Source organism: Strigops habroptila, chromosome 2 (assembly GCF_004027225.2).
Source record: "Strigops habroptila isolate Jane chromosome 2, bStrHab1.2.pri, whole genome shotgun sequence".
NCBI lineage: Eukaryota > Metazoa > Chordata > Aves > Psittaciformes > Psittacidae > Strigops > Strigops habroptila.
Window position 1 is genome coordinate 71,447,943 of NC_044278.2, and position 21,812 is coordinate 71,469,754.

Consider the following 21,812-nt stretch of genomic DNA (forward strand, 5'->3'; position numbering starts at 1 on the left):
GAAAAACTCTGAATATGAAGTATTGATTTGAAAATATTTGTTATGACATAATTATTAAATGAAGGAAAATAGATTATTATATGGTAACATCATTTTGAATAATACAGAGATTTCTTTCTAACCTATGCAAGGTTAGCAGTTCAGTGCTTGAAGCTTTTTATGTGAAAATATATAGGTGAAATGTTATGTGGAGAAAAGTAATAATATATCTAAGAAGAGATTATTAGCAATAGTATTTTAAATAATCTCATTCTTTTTCATTCAAACCAGCTTCATTGCACCAACACAGTAGTGCTGGCTCTCACTAAGAGATCTCAGGGCAAGCAGCTTTGCTATTGCCCTGAATTTAAGAAAAAAGTTTTATGTAGAGTATTTCTGCTAAGGGCTTACATGGCAAGCTTATGAAGCATTGCTTTCTTAGTGCATTTACTTTCATTTGTACTGAGGAGGAAAACAGTGCTCTGAACAGTAGTATTTTCTGTACTCTGACAATTTAAATCAGCTCATTCAGATCTTTCCTAGTTTCTTGCTGTTCCAAACAGGAAGTTTGTGGCACCTTGTGAAACTTCTTAAGACAGAAAAGGCTGTTCCTGCCATTGATATACAAAAGATTCACTATCAGTTTATTATGAAACCTTAATGAAGGTGTTTCCTTCAGATTCCTTTGCTGATGATTATTTTGTTTATCTCTGCAGGTCTCTCTCTCTGTCCCCTTTCTTCCCTTCTGGAGTTTTTTAAACTTACCGTATCTAATTTCTGGATGTAGAGGTTAGCAGAGGCTATAGTGTCTTGTCCAAAATTTTCAGGGCTCCTCAAGGGGTTGAATTGCATACTGAATTCCAACATCATGGCTGCATCTCGTGCCATTATTAAAGTAAAAGAGCTTGCTCGTAACTTCTGTTCACAGATTTATTTAGCACAGAGCATTTCTGAAATCACCAGAGCTGTAGTTTTCTTACAAAGCAATTGCCTGCATGTGGAATATCTTCCTTTTTTTGTTTCTCCTTGAAAGAAAATTAATTCTGGAAAAAGGCTCTCCAATGTGAACTTCAGTACACTTTTCAAAGTCGCTTGGAAGCTTTTGCATCCTAGTATTTGTTCTGCACATCTTAAATCTGTGTTACGAAAAGATACCTAAGTTACAATTGAGGTATCCTAGGTGTAAAGTAGTGCAATAACTGTGTTAGCCTGGTGCTTTTGTGTTAACATTCCTGATTTCTTGCAAGAGCTAATAGTGTGCCCTGAATGCCATCCTGGCAGATCATTCTCTCCATTTCTGAGCTAGCTGTAGGGTTTCGTGCAGGTATAACTGAAGTCTTATCTTCAAAGATTACTTCAAGCTCACAAAAGGGCAACAGGTTAATTATTACTTTTTATTTTAAAAAGTCATGTTTTAAAATCAGGATTTGGCTCCTATATTGAAATGTTGATACTTGTTCAATATTTAATCTTTGTTAGGTCAGTAATATTAGGTGGAATATTGAAGACAGTAGTTAAAAACCAAGTACATTAGCTGGATTGTTGATTAAAACCTATCTCTCAGTCTTCAAACATGGTGCGAACTAAGGCTCAGCCATCATTAGGGACATAGCTAAAGCATCTGAGGAAAATTTAGTCAAAGTATCTTTTCTAGACAGTTAACAGAGAAAAGGGGCACCTTCAGAGTTTGGTTCAGCTGAACTAAGACCTGAATTGCTCTTTGAAGTTGCCTGTGTCTCTTCGTTGACTGTAGAAGGAGTCTGAGATGACTAGGCTCCTAACTTAGAGGCCTCAGGTAAGTGTCAAAGATTTATCATATTTAAGAATATTGGTTTAAAATTAATATTTTTGCTGCCCCTGTGCAATATATGGCTTCCTGTTGATGAATTAGGAGAAAAATATATAAAGTGCATTGATACAAATATGATGGTCAAAATTACAGGTATCACAAATGAAGTCTGGCAGCTCTTTGGATGTGAAACTTGAGTATAAATTAAAGGAGTGTATCATGACTATTACCATGGCTTACATTCCTTACATCTTTTAAGAAGTGCAGCAATTTACAGCAGAGAAGTTCTACATTTTATCCTGGGTTTTCATATTGCAAGTGCAAAGTACCTACTGTAGGTGATACTCCACTATAGGTAATTGTTACACTTCTGTTCAGGGTAGAAGTTATTTAACATTTAATATTTCAGAGGGAATAGACAACATTTCTCCTTTAAATGCTGGCCAGAAAACTTTTCTGATAGTACGGTCAGAATACTGGTGGGGTTTTTTTATTAAACTGGTGGATAAGAACAGATAATTAATACATGATATGCTTGAAATATACTCAGCCTGAATTCCTCATTATTGATAAATATATTTTTTTACTCCACCTGCATGGAAATTGTCTTCAAATTTTTTTTTAAACAGATATTTAATGATTTGTCAAAGTATGCCAGGTACATAATTTTTCAGCAGTATAATTAATTAGCCACTGAAGAAATTAAGACTTTTGATACATCTGTTCTATCTCTCCATGTATATTAGCTGGCAGAAGAGATATTCTGGAAGATGTGGGATGGCAGACATCATTGTGGAGGTCATTTTAAGGTTGCTGGCCTTAATGATGGCTAGTATTAATATGTCTGGATTCAGGGCAGCAAGAGAAGAGTATATCCAGCCTGAGGCTGACAGGAACTATTCTTCTGAGGATAAAGGTAGGGCTAGGTTTGGGATTGAGGCTGGCTGATGACATACAGGGAGGATATGTCTAGAATTTGTTACTGGGCTAGGTAGAGAATTTAGCAATAATGCTGTTTGGTTAGGGTCAGGTGTGGGACTGTTGAGGAAGATGTACTGAATTAGCTTTGGAGTTAAGGTGGTCCATGCCAACAAAAGTTGTTTTATGGTAGGATCTGCGAAAGGCTAGTATCACCCAGAGACATCTTGTTACCACTGAACCAGGGTTTTACAGGGATCACTACGCTTGGATTAGGGGTAGGAATAGGCTTAGACAGACATTGATTGGAGAAGAGAGTTATGGTCAAGTTAAGAAGGACCAATTAAGCAAAGTAGCAGCAGCAGAATCTGACTGAACAGGTTTAATTATGAAGTTGAAATTTATCTCTATTTTATAGCCAAGAAAGGGATGGAGATGAGAGCCAAGAATCACATTGTGTCAATGAACAAAGTATAATTGAGGTCGCATCTGAACTGCAAGACTGATGTAATCTCCAGTTCTGCCAGTACCCTGGTAGTCCGAAGCAGGTGACCTGCTGGAGCACAACATGCCTTCTGCCTTGCTTCAGCCTCCTGGGATCCACTTCCAGTAAGGCAAGGACACAGTATGGCTGTTCAGCTGGAGCGGGGTACTAAGAATAACTAGGAACAAGTAATTTATTTCTAGGTGTGAGTCCAAAAAGAAAGGTAAGCAGTCTGGGTTCAACACTCAGGCCAGGATGAAAGCTAGGAGTAAGATCCTGACTACCAAGATCTGATGTTGAAGACGCTGATGTAGAACAGCATCTGCTAGGGTCAGCTGAACTGGGTTTAGGGCTGATAATTGGCAGGATGGTAACTGGCTCTATTTAAATCAGAAGTTGTAGTGATTACTTGTTTAAGGCTAACATTGGATTGTGGCTCAGTGAGATTTTTGGCAAAAAGGTTGGATGAACTAGAAGAGTTCACAATAATTAAAAGTAGTTAGGATTTCAGTCTATATCAGCAGAATTGTTTTAGATTTGATTCCAATGTGATGTTTAATAAATATACCTTAGAATATGTGTACAGAGAGAATATGTGTAGAGAGAAAGAAAAAGCCTGCTTATGTTGGAGAAGTTGGTGTTTCCAGATACTGCACTCTCCCATGTCTTAGCATTCAACCTCCTCTGTCATGCGGTGAAGAACAGTGTTACAACATAACCATAATGTATTTTGGTTTTGCTCTTGCAACTATTCTTTTACTGATCTTTAACTTCCTCTGTTTCTAGTATACTGAAGAAAAGAAGCATGTACCTTTTTGCCAGATCAGCAGACTCTTTTCAGGTCTGAGTTCTGAGGGCTGAGCTTTTCTTATCAACTTAAGTTACCAGACAAGGGCTTGTGCAGAGATGAGTCAGCACCTTTAAGCAGATTGCATTTGAGTGAAGTACAGGTAAAACAAGTATAGGTTGAATCCAATTATACAGCAACTGGCTTACTGTCTAGTATGTCCAGCCAAGAAACTCAGAGACCTCAATGCCCATGCAGCTAAATTAAATCTTGCCAAATCTCATCTGTGCTTTAGGCTCTGTCCTCCAAAACAGGCTCACTGTAGGCTTTTGGGAACGATCCCAAACTGTGCCTGAACACTGTTTTGAAGAATGTTAGTTGGTGCAGGCAACAGTGTGCCAGTAGCAATAGTGTGGAGGATCATGTTCAAGTGCCCAGAAATGCTTTGACCACTGTTAAATTTGACAGCCTTAGAGGCTGAAAGACCAGAAACCTGTTTGTCTCTCAGTTTTGCTGTTGTTTCCATAAAATATATTGACATTTGCATCTTGTTAGCATCTTGTGATGGTGTTAAGAAGTATTTTTTTTTTTAGAACTTCTTATTTAGTACAAGTTATGTAGGAGCAAATCTTATGTCTGATTACCTGCTTGGAAAAGCAGGTGAGAGGCTGAATATAGCTGCAAACATAGAAAGCATGGAGAGACCAACTACCATACCTAAACATCTACACCACCAGTTTTAGTCCTCTTCAGATGGAGAATATTTGGAGATGTGACAGTAAGTGTCACTTAGCTCCAAGTGCTCATTTCACTGTGATTACCCATCACAGTGCATCCATGTTTGTACCTCATCGTACAAGAAGTGCTGAAAAGCAGGCATCTCTGCTGCGGTGTCACTTCCTCCCCTTCTCCCCATACGGTGTTAACAACCATTTATAGTACCAGAGGTTCCTTGTGAGGGCTGAGGCAAATGTATATTGGCCCAAAATACTGGCCAGTAAATTGTATTCTTCTATACTGCCATTAGTTGAATGCTCAAATAATAGTTTGCTCATCTATTAGTTTTGTCATAAACCCTAGAAGAAACTCAGCTTCTAGTTTTCATTGAAATAATTTATGGAAGGTGAATATTAACGCTTTTAAAAACTGGATTTTTATTAATCTACTTATAAGCATTTTCACGCATCTCTTATATCTGAAGTCTATAGTGTATATTTTAAAGTCTACTTAAGTACAGCAGTACTTTGTACCTGACAGCCTATGCAATGATAATTTGAATGTGTTTAGGAAGCTGTTTTCAGCAGAGGATGTTTCATGATTTCTTTAAAGCACATGATAATATGGACTCTGACTATACTGGGGTGATTGAAAAGAGTTTTTAAATTGATTTTATTGGAAATTATCATAAATATATATGTAAAATTTCCTTATGTTTTGCATGTGTGGATTCAGTACTTTGTAATTCTGTGGAATAATAAGTTAACATTTTTCCCATATATTTTTGAGGCTTTCTGTGCCTGTCCATTTCACTTGCCTTTGTAAACGTTCAGTATCAAATTGCACAGAACAATATTTTACAATAAATTTTAAAATTAAAATGCTTCTTATGGGAAATTAATGATAGTATTAATTTACTTAATTCTAGGTGGTCTTGTCATTGTAGATGCCTGAAAACATCCCACCCGGCCTTTGGGTGCCATTCCAGAAGGGCACGGGGTTTTCTATAGTTGTGTGAGGTATCAGCCAGCCCTGTGCTGATGGCTTAAAACTCTGATCTGTCAGAAGTGACAGTAGACACACATGCTTGGGCAACTGGATCACTGCTAAGTGACCATTGTATTAGGGTCTTTTCTACGAAAATGTACCACCAAGGCAGTGAAGAGTCACGGTGCATTAGGTCTGTGATTGTACAGCAGGTTGTCAGCAATCAGGAAAGTTGACATCAGCATCTTTTTTTTTGCCTTTCCCGCTCTGGACCTTGACCTTTTTCTGTCCTGTTTGTCTGGTGTTCCTGTTCTTCCTCATTATTAGAGCAGGCACCCTTGGTGCATATGCTGGAGCCCATAGAGGAGCTTTCAGAAGAGGAAAAAGGTAATGGTTGATTCAGCTCAAAATACAGTGGCATGTGTTTCTTGGAAATAAAAAAGTAAATATTATTTGATACCTACAGTATTTTTCATTGTAATTCAGCATGCTTATGTGATTTGGGTGGGAACATTCCTTGTTTGTGTCAGTCTCCTGTTTGCTGTTGATGCTTGTAAATGTTATGATTTCCTTATCCAAGTTCAATGTTTTTATGAAAATCTGGCTAACTTTTTAAAGCAGGCATATTCCATATGTCTAAAGGCGCTTGGGCTAAGCAGAGCAAAAGTGTTTGATGCTGATGCTATTGCAATATGTGCTCACTTCTTTTTCAAAATCAGCATAAGAGGATAAAGAGTTCAGGTAGAAGAAGGAAGTTGCTGGTGGAGGTTGAAACTGCCTACTTTCATAAACACACCAAAGATACTTTTGCAAATAATCTAAGTTACACCTACCTCTAAGCAGCCACAGCTCTAGCCAGAGTTGTGCAATTCCAAATGAAATGATGTAGCCATGTTGGCAGCTGTTCTGCTTCATCTGAGGAAAACTTGGACAAGGCCACATTTACAGTGATAGAACAGAAAGCAGTGGTTCATCCTGCATGGTATTCTTCTCCTGAAGAAGGCTAACAGTACTTTATATGTAGCACCAAATAGCTGAATAGCATAATAATCTGTACTGTGTGCAAAAATCAAAATCAGTCTTGAACTTTATAGCCAATGAGTTTATATTTTGAAGGGATTATGCTATTTTGAAAGCAGAATTGTTGTTTGAATACATCTGTGCGTCACTGAGAGGTTTCCCCAGGGAAAATCCAGTGGCTCTTGAACAATCTGAAATAAAGAGTGCTCACATTTTTGCCATTCTTTCTGCTGCTTCTCTTGCTTGCCATCATCTCTCTTGATGGATTGTCTTTGATTCTTCTGCTGTGCCTAAAGGCATAGCCTGCAGTACAAAAGAGAGAAGAAAAGAATGCAGTCTGAAAAGATAGACCCAGATTTTTTTGTTTTCGGTGACAGCCATTTGTAAGGGAGAGTGTGAAAATTCTTGACTTGGCACATTATTTCATAGAATTATTAGGAGCTGAGACAGTGAACCAGACTTAGGCTCCCTTTTCTTCGAAGTTGTTAAATCTGGTATTTAGGGTTTGTTTTTAAAAAAAAACCACCAAAAATGAGAGAGAAAAGAGATCCTTAAATAGTTGGCTCTGGCAAAGAGGATTTGGCTTGAGTTAATTAGCAAGAAATAATATTTTCATTAATAAGGATAATGCTGGATAGTCTTGTTACCCATATTAGTAGGTAGTAATTAGGAATTTTAAAATTATTTTAGATTGATCTATATTATTGTAAAGATTAACATCTGAAAGGGATGGGATTTTCAGAAGGCTCCTTGGAGCATTCCACTTTAAAATGTCTCATGACTGGCTTTCTGGGAGGATTTCATACTGCATAATGCACCTTTTCCTGACTGGGGATTGTTTGATAGATCTGTGTTTCCTCACCAACCAGCAGTTTGCCTCTTCTAGGACTTAGTTTTCAAATCACTTTTAATCCCACTTCTGTCAAGGACTGAATTGCCCACACAGTTCCCAAAGCCAGATAAGATTTCAGCTGGATTCTGTCCTCTTCAATACAGATCTATTAGTATGGTAGCTGGACTGTCTTTCACTTTTCATTACGTATAGCTCTTTCCAGGATCCATCAGAAGCCAATCCCTCAAAAAAGCCTAAATACCATTTGAGTATCTTGAGGCTTTTTTGGGCCCTCTTCATGGTGCTTATCTTTCCCTTAACGAAAAATGAAAAGTAAATGGAACTGCTTTTTAAGCAATCATTGTTTAAAAATAGGAAAAGTGGCATGTTTGTTTTAAAATAAAACTTTTGAAAGTCACAATCTGGGATTATTTCTTCATTTACGTCTTTGTCTGTGGGCTGGCAAATGACTCAGCTGCCTTGTAAGGCATATTGGAAAGAGACAAACTCCTGTCCAAGATGTACCTTTTATGTTGGGGAGTGAAGTTGGGAGTGTGGTTTACAGCACACACTCTTGGGATGTTGTGTGTGCTTTGCCAGCTTTACTGACCACTGCCAGACAGAGGCAGCTACCACGGTCCTGCAGATTATTGGTTCACTTGGTATAAGTGGCATTCAGTAAAATTTTGTCTTGCCAGAAACCCTTTATACGCAGGTTCCAAATGGGTATGTTTTGCTTCTTTACTCCCCTGTATGACCTTATAATACTTTAGTCTAACTTAAATGTCAAGATTCTTCAATGGAAGAATCTGTCTAGATAATTCTTTATTTCTTGCATAAGAGTTCCTGTCATTACTGACACTTAAAGCAAGGGAAAAAGATAGAAACTTCTTTGTCTGCTTTTAAGTATGTATGATGTCATAGACCTGCATAGAAGAAAACGCAACGCTGAACTTTGTCCTTCATAGAGTTTTGGAGAAAACCTCAGACTAAGGTTTTGTCTTTACCAAGACTTTTCAAAGTGTTACTACTTTCCAAAGATCCAGTTTCAGTAGGTGTTTCTCATTAGAGAACATTATGTTGTTTAAAGCTTTTCTCAACAAGTTTGTCATATTCGTGTTCTAATTCCTGCTAGACTTCAGCTTTGATTTGAAATAACACTTTTAGAGAACTTAGTTATCAGAAGATAGTCTTTCTTTATCAGAAGTTACCAAGTACAGTTCTTTACCAAGTAAAGATTTTTGTTGCTAAATATTCAGGCATATAACTTTACAGTGATTCTGTAGCAAGAAAAGTAAAGGATACTTGTGGCGGTATGAGGTGCTGAGGTATAGATTCCAGGTGAGCTGGCTTTTGTAAGCTAGCCCAAGATTTTAAAAGGAATACAACTCCATGTAGACAAAAAGTGCACATGTATGTCTATGGTACTTATCAAAAATGCATGCTTCAGAGCAGTTTTTAATTGTCTCATGTACTGTAGGTTTTTCAAGTGTCTCTTAAATGCATTTTTCCATTCTTATTTTAGAAACTGAGAGAGTTGATCGTAAAACAGGTAGAAGTAACCAGTATTTATTAAATGCTTTGAAGACTGATCCTTCTTTAACTAAAAAATTACGAGTGTTTTTGGAGCAAGCCTTGGAGGAGAAGCTGGAATCTTTGGGAATTAAAGCAGTAAGATTATTTTGAGTTATTTAAATCTTTGTCCCGCTTTTCCTATTGTCTTTCACTCTCGTACCACAACCCTCAACTTATAAAATCCAAAGCCAAATTTCCATGTGTTATAAATAAGTGCAATTCATTAACCTGAGAGGATGGCCATCAGTTACAGGTGTGAAGGATATGGCTACACCTGTAAGTAGTGTTACGAACTTTCATGATTTTTCTCCAAGCTTTGTGATACTTGAAGTTTGAAAAAGTGTATATGATTGTAGGATATAAATGCTAGAAATAATAGCTCCTCTGTTTACATTTTGTTTCCTTAGGGTGTCCGTGGTATACCAAATGATCGCTTAAATAAAATTTTGCATGCTATTGAATCTGCTAGAGAATGCAAACAGAAGCAAGAGCCTGACTTTCACCGAATTCGAGAGCATCTTGAACGCCAAGTCAGCTTTAGGGCTGAAGAGAAATCATTGTCTTGTAATAGACCTGTTTCCTGTCCTCAGCTTCCTTCAGAAGGTTAAAATGGGTTTTGGTTTCTTTTCATTCTCTTACTTATTATAACTGCTATTTAAGGTTTTACTTAGCAACATTTCTGTATAGCTGCTTTCATAATTTTTCATATAAATATGCTATATAATTATGGCCAGCTAAACATTTTCCTTTAAAGGGTTCTTGACGTGTTTAAATGCAGAAATCTTAGCTCCTGTATTGGCAAGATACATGGTAACTCTGAACTGCTTTGAAGAAAAAAACCCTTCTTTTTTCCCCTTCTATTTTGTAAAACTACAATCTGCAGCAGAGGCATCTTTACTTTGAGAAATTAAATATGAAAGAAACCAAACATTATTTCTAATGATGCGATAGATAACTTCTCTTGTAGATAAACAGAGGCACAATCAACTGGGAATTTCCTCAACTGCCACACCACGAAAACGAGTAAAACGCTCTTCAACAGCTGTCCGTCCATCCGAACAAAGAACAGCCATCACTGAGAATACATCTACACCCAAGTAAGAGATGCTGTTGTCACAGTACGCATAGCTTAGGTATCCATCCTGTGGGTTTGGGTTTTTGGCTGATGTGACAATTTGCTGCTAATATTGAAAGAATTGAGCAAAGAATTCACGTTACTTCTATATAAACTTTATGCTTACTTAGTTGACTGTCATTCTTGAAGTAACATATCTTCTTATTTTTAGATCCACGAAGCTTTTGGGAAATGGAGCTGCCAGGAAGACATCTAGCAACACGTATGTTTTGTTCCCTTGTATTTTTGAAGAAAACATTTTTGGTGACTGAATATTCACACAAAAGCTATTATTAATTAAGCTAAAACTATAAACACTTTCTGGACCGCATATTTCATACTTAGTTTTAAAGTACTATTTGAGCGTGTTATTATAATCCCTGAAAGATAGCCTGTTCTCCTTTTATCAGATGTTTTCTTGGTTGTGAACTAGAGAGAGACATTCAGTAAAATCAGGTAGTATCACTTCCTTCAGTTTATTTCTCAGATGCTTTTTCTGACCCTGTTAAAAGCATTTAAAGACTAGGGTGACCTACTTTTTCTGTTTATTGATATTTTCTTACTATGACCAAAATAAAACACAGTATTTCAAATTCCACTCACCTCAGATATGTCACTTTTTAATTTCCTGCACTGAAAAAAAAAAATTCCTAAATTATTTTCATTGAACCCAGTCATAACTGATGTTCTGTGGTGCAGATTCCTTGAACCTTATCTTTGCTCTCCCTGCTGATCCATGAAAGCCTATCTTTGTTTGCCTGGCAAGACTTGTTATACATTGGTCTGTTATTTCGTAAAGGTAGTTGCATAGATGGAAATAGTCATGTCTATATAACAGATCATTTTATGATAAATTTCTGAGTTTACTTAGCAGTGTGATTTCTTTTAAATGGTTTTATGGATAGTTAAAATTTGCAGGAGCTCCTGCGTTTTTTCACTTAAGGGAAATGCACATGTTACTGGAAAGGAAAATACAAGGAAGCTCAAATATATATATAGTAATCCAGTTGCTGAAACCCAGTAATTCCTGGGTTGTACGTTGTTTTGGTTTTTTTTGTTTTGTTTTGCTTAGAACTCCACCATTCAGTTCAGAAGAAGAAGTGGATGAAGATGATATTAAACAGTCTTACATATCACCAGAATTATTGCAAAAACAGTCAAAAACATCAAACAGCAAAGTCAGTGTTCTTCAGAAGGCTTCTGGCAAAAGCAGTATGGATGGGACAGAGGAAAGCGAAATTGATGAAACTGAAACACCTGCCAAAACTTCAAAAGGTTTTTTTCTCTACTTTCGTATATGCATGTTCTAACAGCTGTGCATGATTTTCATTTCCTGATAATATTTCTGTGTTAGAAAACTTAATGAAGGCAGACTAGTCTAGAATGTGTATATATTTATATGCACTTTATGTTTTTGCTAATGTGTTTATATTGATATAGTACTTAGAGATGTAAGTTCAATTTAGGTGTGCATCATGTTGTTTTACATAAATGCAGAAAAAGACACAATCTTTGCCTCATAGAGTTTTCTTTTACTTATTTCTACTTTGTGGTAAATTTCTAGAATGTTTACAGTAAAGCCCCTTACTTGTGAATGGAAGTTGTCAATATATTTTTTATGAACTTTAGGAACAGTTATTCAAAAGCTGACTGAACAAGTTGGAAAGAGTCTTTCTAACCATGGAAATAAGAGCAAACCAGCTGGAGGGGTTAATGTTGCACAGGCATTTATAAAGAAAGAAGAGGTGAAAGAACTGAAGGTATCATTTTTAATAGTCATTATTATTTCATTAAATATTTGAACTATGTATACATGTTTCTTTTTTTCATGCTGAAACTACCTTGACACAGTGAATAACTTCACTCTAAAAGACTGTTTTGGAATTACAGCTGGGTAGTTTCTCTGGGCAGGTCTGCACTGTTATATAGAAAAGTGCTAGCAAGTGAGCTGTGGCAAGTTGACTTCTTTGTCCACACTGCTTGTTACCTTACACCATGACTGTTCTGGATCATTACAGCTAGCACAAAGTTTGGGCACAACTGGTATCATTTTTATCTCCTGTTCAGAGATCCCACCTGCATTCAGCAGTCCAATATAAGAAGGACGTGGATCTGTTGGAGAGAGTCCAGAGGAGGGCCATGGAGATGCTGAGAGGGCTGGAGCACCTGTCCCATGCAGACAGGATGTGAGAGTTGGGCTTGTTCAGCCTGGAGAAGAGAAGGCTCCAGGGAGACCTTCCAGCAGCCTTCCAGTACATAAAGGGGGCTAAAAGAAATATAGAGGGGGACTTTTTTACAAGGGATATGACAAGGGGTAATGGCTTTAAACTGAAAGAGGGTAGATTTAGATTAGATTCTAGGAAGAAGTTCTTCATTATGAGGGTGGTGAGACACTGGCACAGGTTGCCCAGAGAAGCTGTGGCTGCCCCATCCCTGGCAGTGTTCAAGGCCAGGTTGGACGGGGCTTGGAGCAACCTGGTCTAGTGCAAGGTGTCCCTGCCCATAGCAGGGGGATTGGAACTAGATGATCTTTAAGGTCCCTTCCAGCCCAAACAATTCTATGATTCTCATTCTAGAAACATAGAGAGACGTCTTCCTTATTTGCTTTCCTAATACCTTGTTTTCATGGAGGAAAAAATTAATTTGCTTATCTAATAATTTAAAATATTTTTATTTCTAGAGCTTTATCTGATATGGAAGTTTTAAATGAGGGGGGCAATTCCAGTTTTGAGTATGGCATGTGTTCACAATACTAACACAATTTACTCTGTGCCTGTCAGGCCCTAGGGTCCCAGTTTTCCCCTCAGTTTAGAGTTTTATAATTGGTAAACCACTTTGATGCATATTGATTTTTGCCCGAATAATTTTTAAAAGGAAAAAAAATTACTCCAAACCAGAAGTCAATAGCAGATAATGCTTTCTATTTCACTTTTAGTAGCTGTTATTAGATTGAAATAGACAGGCAGATACTAGTTCTAGCATTCAAGAAAGTATTTTCTTCACTAAATAAATAAATAATAATTACTGAAAATCCTGTTATCCATAATAAAACTAGTAGCTCAGGGCTTCCTGGCTGCCAGTTAAATCTGAAATGTATCACTCCTCTCATAAACAGTGACACTTCTATTTCATTTTTCAGACAGGGGTGATTGTCTTAATCGGCTTTGGATGTAATTGTAGGGCAATCACATTTAGCCTTTGTGCTTTTAATTTTTCGTTGGTGACACCTAACTTGTCCATTGGCTGTGCGGGAGCTGCAAATTACACCAGACTAAAAATTACCAACTCAGACATGAATATTTACAGTGTAATTTTATGTTGAAATGTTACTTTCAAATTTTCTGCAATGTCAGATAATACAAGACTTTAAAATGTTCACAGTTACGTTTAGAGGATGTTACATTCTGTAAAGATCTGTAAACAGTGAGCCACTGTGTTAAGGTTCCGGGTGCAAAGAACTGCAGCAAAATAAGCCTTAAAATCTATGTTTTAAAGATGTCATAGTTTTCACTGATAGCCTCTCTTACCACATCTCTCAAGCCCCTGAATCTCAAGGCAGGGATTGGGGGGATGAAGTCCCTCCCATCATTGGAGAAGATCAGGTTTGAGACCACTAGAGGAATCTGAACGTCCATGGGACCGAACAAGATACTGCCCAGGGTTCTAAATTGGCTGATGTAGTTGCCAAGCCACTCTCCATATTTGAAAAGTCATGGCATTCAGGTGAAGTCCCTGACTGGAAAAAAGGGAACCCGCAAACCCATTTTGAAAAAGGAGTAAAAAGGATCACCGTGGAAGAACCAGCTGCTCTGCCTCACCTCTGTGCCTGGTCAGATGGTGGAACAGATCCTCCTGGAAGACATGTTGAAACACACAGAAGACTAGAAGGTGATTGGAGACAGCCAACATGCCTTCACCAAGGGCAAATTTTGCCTGGCTAATCTGGTGGCCTTCTACGATGGAGTGACTGCATCAGTGGACAAGGGAAGAGCTATGGATGTCATCTTCCTGAACTCTGTAAGGCAGTCCCCCACAATATTATTACCTCTAAATTGGAGACATTGGGTTTGATGGATGGACTGTTAGATGGCTAAGGAATTGGCTGGGTGGCCGTGTCCGAGGGGTTACACTCAGTGACTCAAGATCCAAGTAGAAACCAGTAATGAATGGTGTCCCTCAAGGTTCCGTACTGGGACCAGTACTGTTCAGTATCTTTAACAACATAATGAGATGGAGTGGCCCCCTCAGCAAGTTTGCAGATGACACCAAGCTGAGTGGTGCAGTTGATGCAGTAGAGGGAAGGAATATCATCCAGAGGCGCCTTGACAGGCTTGAGGAGTAGACCAGTGTGAACCTCATGAACTTCAGTAAGGCCAATGCAAAGTCCTGCACCTGGGTCGGGGCAATCCCTAACATCAGTACAGATGTGGGGATGAATGGGTTGAGAGCAGCCTTGTAGAGAGGACTTGGGGATATTGGATGAAAGATTGGACATGAGCCGGCAGTGTGCACTCACAGCCCAGAGGGCCAGCTGGGTTGCATCAAAAGGAGCATGGCCAGCAGGTTGAGGGAGGTGATTCTCCCCCTCTATTCTGCTGTCATTGAGACCCCTACCTGGAGTATTACTTCCAGCTCTGGGGCCTGTGGATGTGGACCTGTTGGAGTGAGTCCAGATCATGTATTCATGTCCATATTTGTATGTTTAAATACAGATGTACAGTTCAAGTTAATTCTTCAAATTTTAGGAGGGATATTCAAAGGTGCCCAAAGATGTAAGCACAAAGTGCCACTGGAGTGATGGTTTCTCTGAAAATCCAGGGGTTTTTTTATTAGCTTAAAAACTAATAGCTGAAATATTACAGCTGCTAATGGTCATTCTCAAAACCCACAATACCATAAACCTTTATAAGGCAACCCATTGTGGTATGTTTTATAAAGGTCATGTTTCACAGAAGTTACTTCAGAAGCATTTTAGAGAAAATGAATTTTGTGCTTACCTGAAGGTGTATGACCTGAGTTCACCTGCACCAGACATTGTGGTTAATGGTATTTCTTTTAGGGTTAAGTCTTGGAGTTAATAGAACTGCTTAGCAGTCTGGATTGGTGCTGTGTATTTACACTATCAAAAGTGATTTCTGTTTGAAGTTGACATTTTTCTCTATATTTTATACTTTAAAAGTAAGTTGAGACTTAGTGAATATTTGATGAAACTTCCTCCAGCATTTCTTAGTCTGTGTGACTCTGACTTTCCCATTACCACGCCCTCTAAATCAGATAGTTTAAAACAGCAAAATGTTGAATCGTGGTATGTTAATAATACAGCACACTGAGCAGAGCTGTCAGGCTTTGAAAAACAGTTTGCATTGTTAAAATAGAGTTATGTTGCAAGACAGAGCATTACTGCAGTCTCTTCCCCTCTTTCGAGACACACGACACGTTCATATTTGTTGATTTTTCTCTACTATGTGCATACCTCACATTGTTTTCTAATAGCATCCGAATCTTTCTGCTGTGCACCTTCTGCATCTTACTGTAATACTGAGAGACTCCAGTGAAATGAGGTTTTAGTTTTGTGGGAAAATATCTTTCACTTTCCCTAGTTAGGCTCTCTAATAATTGCATGATTCTTTTGAACCACATCTGATAGACAACCGGGGAAATGCTGTAGTCTTCTTTCAAAAGCTGAATGAAGATACTTAGCTCTCAGGCAGGTGAGGTAAGACAGACCTCAGACTCGCTGCCTTCAGGTTCCTCTGTTTGACTTGACTCTCATTTTGTGAAGTCATTATGCAAATCCTCCACTTCATTAAAAATATGCTTGTACATGCTGACATACATATTGTAACTTCGAGCACATGTGGGTTTTTAAACTTTCATTATTTAATTTTCTCTTTAAATAAATTAGTTTTAAATTGAAAAGGCTTTCATTGCAATGTGAAATTTTTCTAATGTGAATGCAGAATGCTTATATAGCAAACTGAACTGCCAGCTTGCATGAAAACATATCATGTCTTTTGGATTTTAAAACTGTGGTGATAAATGTCATAAAGGCCATGTGCCAGTGCATTTTTCTTTAGCAGTTTCACATTGTTGAGTATATGGAAGATCTCAGCACAACTTGAACAGACAGAAATAAAATCCATGTTTTTGATTCTCCCTGTTAGTTCACAGAAGTTGAAGAAGATGATTGGGATATATCATCAGTAGAAGACGACTTTTTATTGATGAAAGACAATACAGGTCAGAAGGCATTGACAGTTCAGAAAAATGAGTCAAACGCTGCATCTTCAGTACATGCATGGTGTGTTCCGAAGACAAGTGTACCAAAGGAGGAAGGTAACACATTTGTACTTCTACATTATAAGCCTTAAGCAACTTTTACATTATAAGCCTTAAGCAACTGACACACCTAGAGAAGAACTCAAGTATAGTGTATTACACATTATAGTTCAATATATGGTATTTTGTAAGAAATGAACATGTAAGAACAACTGTGTGCTTGGTTTTATGTCATGTAAATATCATGTATGATATTTATGGTACATACTTGTATGTAAATAACACACCGCAAATATACGGAGATGCCAAGAAACTTAAATTTGGGATTTTAATACATATAGTACCACCAGGTTTCAACCTCATCTTAAAAATTAAGTATCCTGGGGTTTTTTTAATCCCTTCCCAAATTGAAGGGAGGAGGGAAACATTCTTACTTTGTCTTGGTGATAATAATAATACTAAAATTTCAGGTTTGTTCAAGATGTCTAAGTGACCTACCAGGCTGAGATAAATATTTGAACTACTGGTAAAGAAATAGCCTCAACCTTCCATAGAGCTAATATAGTAGTTTCTAGCGTTAACATTTCAATATTATGTAAAAGTTAAAGCTGTGTCAGTTATATAAAGATACTTCAGGTTATTTTTAAAAGAAAAGTAATGTTGACACTGACTGCTTGTACTGTGCATTGTATTCTGTGACAGAAACGGCCTTCATATTATCAACACTTGTAATTTCCTCACTGGTTGAAATTCCGGACTTCCTGAAGCCCACAGGTGTTTGCTCACATGGCATGTCATTTTATCTCGTAGATAAATACAAAGTAAAAATACCCCCCAAATAGTATTAATAATTGCTAATATTGTTTTATTATTTTAACAGGCCTTCATGAAGCTGATAACACAAGCACATTAAAAAGCAGCTTAGTCACTGTAACAGATTGGAGTGATTCTTCAGATGTATAATAGCTGTGTTCCTGGTGGGAGGCACTGCTTTTGGGTTCAGTTGGAGTTGAAAATACAGCTGAAAACACAAAGTGCTTCTTATTCATTTCTTATATTGATCACATCATAATGAGGAGTACTCTTTACAGAGCTCTGGTGTCTCTCAGTCCTGAATTTGAAACAAGAATGCTCCTATACATATTACTGGCCACGTCTGTTTGGAAATTGAGAGTTAATTCTTCTTCTTTCTCGTGAATTCAATGGTGAAAGTCTCTTTCATGTCACTGAGGTGAATATTTTGCCTCTAATGTTTACATTAAAGATTGAAACTGGTCTTGCAAGAAAGCATGTTAGCCAATGAACAGAATTTACTGCAGAGTATTACTTCACAAAAATTTTAAATGCATATTTTCTTGTACTTTATCATAAACTTTATATAAAATTGTGAACATTTTAAAGACAGTATTTCCATGTATTAAAATGTTAAGTTTCTACCATGGTTTACAATAAACACCAAATGGAAAGAAAAAAAAAAAGCCTCAGCTCTAAAACTAGTTATTATTGAATGCCTTGTATTTTGGGAATTTATTCTTTTTATTTATTTATTTATTTGTTTGTTAGAGTTGGGTCTTAGTTTACATAAAAGCACAAACATTGGGGAAAAAACCCAAACCAAACCAGAACTTGAAGCTAAGGTGAGGAAAGCACTGATCTGCCAGTGCGGAAGTATTTTCTTAGTTCTGTTTTGTTCATGTTGGCTGCCTTCTTAAAAAAACACAGTAGTGTTTTGACTTAACTGAAATACAGAAATAAAGCAGAAAAGAAATGATTGGCTTTGTAGTTCTGATGCATTTTAGGTGGTGTCAGATACAAACCTTTTTCTATCATACTGTGCTGTTAATAAATATGGCTATTAATTTTTTATATTTATACCTTTTTTGCAAAATAACTAATGCATTGAAACCCCAAGAGTCTCTCAGTTCAAACCTCAAGGCAGATCTGAGTTTGTCTCTGATCTTAGGGTCTCAGTCTAGAAAGCATTCTGGGCTTATCCATAATCTCTGATCTCATTTACTGACTCATGCAAATATTCCCTCAAAAGCCATCATATGCCGATGGACAGGTGAAAAATAAAGTTCTAGCTGATTTTTTGAACTGTTGTGACTAATTCAGGGTAATCTAAAATAGTGGTGTTAAGTATTGCCTGCTTTTATTTGGTCAGCCCTTGAGGAATGTCACTGGCGGAGCAGCTGATATTGCCTGGGTTTTTCCTTCCCTTTCCTAACCCAGTGGCTTGGAGCCATTCTGGAGCCAAAGGTGTCCACCTTGCCCAGCCTGAAGAAACAAAACCAACCCCCCTGGAAAGTGATTTGTCTGCAGGTGCAGAGTGTAGGAACCATCTCAGAGCCTTGGCTTCCCTGCGGACTGCAGCCTCGCATGGCCTTTGCTTGCCCCACCAGACCCGCGAAAGCTCACGATCACACATGCATCCTTCTCATGCATGCATTCTTCTTAGGCCATGCAGGAACCTCTTCAGTGACTGTTTTCGTAACAGCTGGCCCTGCCTCCCCAAATCCCATACTTATTTTCACTTCATTCAGTCTCTTCCTACTCCTAAGGCACCACATTGACCAAGTTGCACATTCTTCCACCTCTACAGTATGATAAAGGAGGTAAGAGCCTGCTGATTGCCACTGACTGTGGTCAGTTGGCACTGCAGGTAGGATGTGCTCCACTATCCCAATGTCACTGCTAATCAAGGGTGAGATATTTTACATCTTAACCTGCACAGAGCATGGCTGGTTTGTCCAGTACTGAACCCAGTTCAGAAATGGTTGCAGTCAAAATGATGCATGTGATGCCATTCCCATAAATAACTGACAAGCCAAATTGGTAAATACCTCATTTATTTTTATCAAGAATGCAACATCAGCTCATGATTTCCAGGTATAAACTTTACAATACCAACATCAATCATAAAATATTATGTAATAAAATTTACATCAATATGTAAAAAGCTGCAAGTTAATGTTTTAAAAAGTCATTGTCTTAGTGAGAAGTACATTGGATAGCAGGTGGGGGAAATCACTCTGAATGAAACGTACAAACTCATCTGTAAAACGCTCTGAATCTTTGCACAGTACAGTTAAACATAAGCGTTCTTGTCAAAGTGCTTTGGTGTGGTTTTGTCTGGGATGCTGTTCTGGACCTTTGAGCGAGCAGACATCACAGATGTGGCTCCGTTATATGCATACCCCCTCCTGCAAAGGAAAAAGAATCAGCCATTTACAGCTCATCCCACAGACAGGGAACATCTCTGCATCCAAGTGTTACAGTAATATAAAACTAGAAGAAAGCAAGAGGAATGTACTTCAACTATGATAAATCTCAGAGGAGGGGGAAGGGAGACACCTTCTTTCCCTATGTAGTCTCATCCTGGTTTGACATTCCCCCTCCAGCATCTCTCTTTGCAACTCACTTTTCTATAGATGCATATCCCTCGTTCACAGCTAAGTAAATTAGGGCCCAATCATGAAATATTTGGGCTGTGGCTGATCCTACTAAGTAGTTACTCCCTGTAGCTGTGGCTCTTCATTATCACTCTCCTTTGCTGCTGGAGGTCCTGCTGCCACCTCCACTGTCCTTCATGTCTCTCTTTTGATCTGATGATCTGGGATTAAAGAAACTTGTCAATTCACACCTGTGAAGTGACCTGACCACTTTTCCTACATCACTGAATGCATTTTTTCCCAGCTGCAGTAAATTTGTGAAGTATATATAACACAAGTACTTGTTTCAATAGCTTTCCTTAATTACATTAATGATGGACAGTGCATTATCCTTAAATCTCATTGTTTTCTTACATCCACGCAATCTCTTTCTGACCCTCACTACAAAGTGTTTTGGAAAAGCAATCAAACCGTATATATATAGTGGGTACAAATGTGCTAGTATTGATTTCTTTGGATGAGGACAACTTGCGTTTTACCTTGGAGAATTGCTGTTTTCAGCTATTGAGAAGCAGAATATACTGCCACCAATTATGCAGAGTGAAGCTCCAGCCCATCCGATGAACAAAGCTGCTCCTAATTCATACCTGCAGGAAGTTAATAAGTGGGTTTAACAACAGAGAGCATGGATTTACCAGGGTTAGGGTTTTTTTCAGAATAAAAGAACTAAATTTTATTTGTTCCCGAATAATTTTCCATTGAAACACACATTATTCATTGCAAAATCAGCAGCTCTGCCACTCACTCACACTCTTTTCATTGTTCCCCTCTTACTTGGGTAGGAAACTCTGTCCCTGTGGTACACTTGGGTGATGCTTATCTCTGGGGTGCCTGGCTTTTCCACATCTCCTCCTGGATTGCTTGGCTGCAGCATTACATGATTCTTCAGTGCTTTTACAGCTCCTGTCACCTTGGAACATTTCAGGTTTGCTCCCATTAGCTCCCAAACCGGACTGGGGCTTTGCTGAGGCTGTGACTAGAGCTGGTGCTGCCAATAGCTCTCCTTAACTATCCCCTCTGGCTTTTTTCATCTCTCCCCCTCTCTATCCACACTCAGCCTGCTTAAAACATGGGTGTTTTGTACATATATATATAATATGCATATGCAATATATATACACACACGTGTGATATATGCATATACATATATAGATGTAGCTGACGCATATGCAGATACATACATACATGCACACATATGCAGATGTACATCTGTGCACATGTGCACATGCACATGCCAGCAACTTTCTGCTTATCTAGTCCCTGTGGCTGGGTTCTGGCCACCCTCCGAGCCCTTGGGCACAGCTCCAGGTCACCAGCAGCCATCCCCTCTGCTGCCAGGGCAGACACAAATCGTTTGCAGCCGGAAACTGCTCAGTTTGAGACCAAGAGGAGACGGTGGTGCTTTACGAGCATTATCACACAAGCATAAATCCAAGTTTCTAAAGTAACAGTAGGAAATGAAGGAAAAGAAGGGCATGGGGATGAGATTCTTTCATTTTCTTTGCTCAGCACCCATTACCTGAGCTCTGGAGCTTCAAGACAAGCAGCAAACCTTGAGGAAACCTTTATCTCTTCCTGACTCCTGGCATCCTGCACTGAAAACACAGGCCCCTGTCCCCAGTCCAGTCGCAGTTATTGGTCAGGTGCCTGCTCTGTTCAAGCCTTTGTTAGTAAGTCTGCGTATTTATTGTAAGCTCTGGCAAGGCAACAAAATGAAAGCCTCTGCTTGACAGTCTGCCTGTACAACTGAACAACTGTTCACAGTGCAGTGGCACACATTTCAGATGGTTCGGAACACTTCCATGTGAACAAACCCTAATTTCACGTGAGCCAAAATATGTAACTGGAAGCACCTGTAAGCTATTCTACAAAACTTGTGT

General features: G+C 38.3%; 2 protein-coding genes across 6 annotated transcripts in view; one reads left to right on the forward strand and one right to left on the reverse strand.

The window, feature by feature from the left end:
- Positions 1-17,515, forward strand: part of DZIP1 (DAZ interacting zinc finger protein 1) — a 36,326-nt gene extending 18,811 nt beyond the window's left edge. For 2 of the 4 annotated variants that reach the window (XM_030476878.1, XM_030476879.1), the window contains exons 12-20: positions 5,989-6,048; positions 9,039-9,184; positions 9,496-9,691; positions 10,056-10,185; positions 10,375-10,425; positions 11,275-11,477; positions 11,832-11,962; positions 16,367-16,538; positions 17,362-17,515. In XM_030476878.1, coding sequence (XP_030332738.1) covers positions 5,989-6,048; positions 9,039-9,184; positions 9,496-9,691; positions 10,056-10,185; positions 10,375-10,425; positions 11,275-11,477; positions 11,832-11,962; positions 16,367-16,538; positions 17,362-17,444 — 1,172 coding nt within the window. In that variant the 3' untranslated portion in view covers positions 17,445-17,515. Of the gene's footprint in view, positions 1-5,988; positions 6,049-9,038; positions 9,185-9,495; positions 9,692-10,055; positions 10,186-10,374; positions 10,426-11,274; positions 11,478-11,831; positions 11,963-13,742; positions 14,220-16,366; positions 16,539-17,361 lie in introns of all 4 variants that reach the window. The other 2 variants (XR_003990127.1, XM_030476880.1) reach the window with 2 other exon arrangements.
- A 1,797-nt stretch (positions 17,516-19,312) lies between these two features.
- CLDN10 (claudin 10) overlaps positions 19,313-21,812 on the reverse strand; it is a 55,144-nt gene continuing 52,644 nt past the window's right edge. For both annotated transcript variants that reach the window (XM_030477041.1, XM_030477040.1), the window contains exons 4-5: positions 20,413-20,520; positions 19,313-19,684 (exon numbers count right to left, since the gene is read on the reverse strand). In XM_030477041.1, the coding sequence (XP_030332901.1) occupies positions 19,570-19,684; positions 20,413-20,520 (223 nt within the window). In that variant the 3' untranslated portion in view covers positions 19,313-19,569. The remainder of the gene's footprint in view (positions 19,685-20,412; positions 20,521-21,812) is intronic.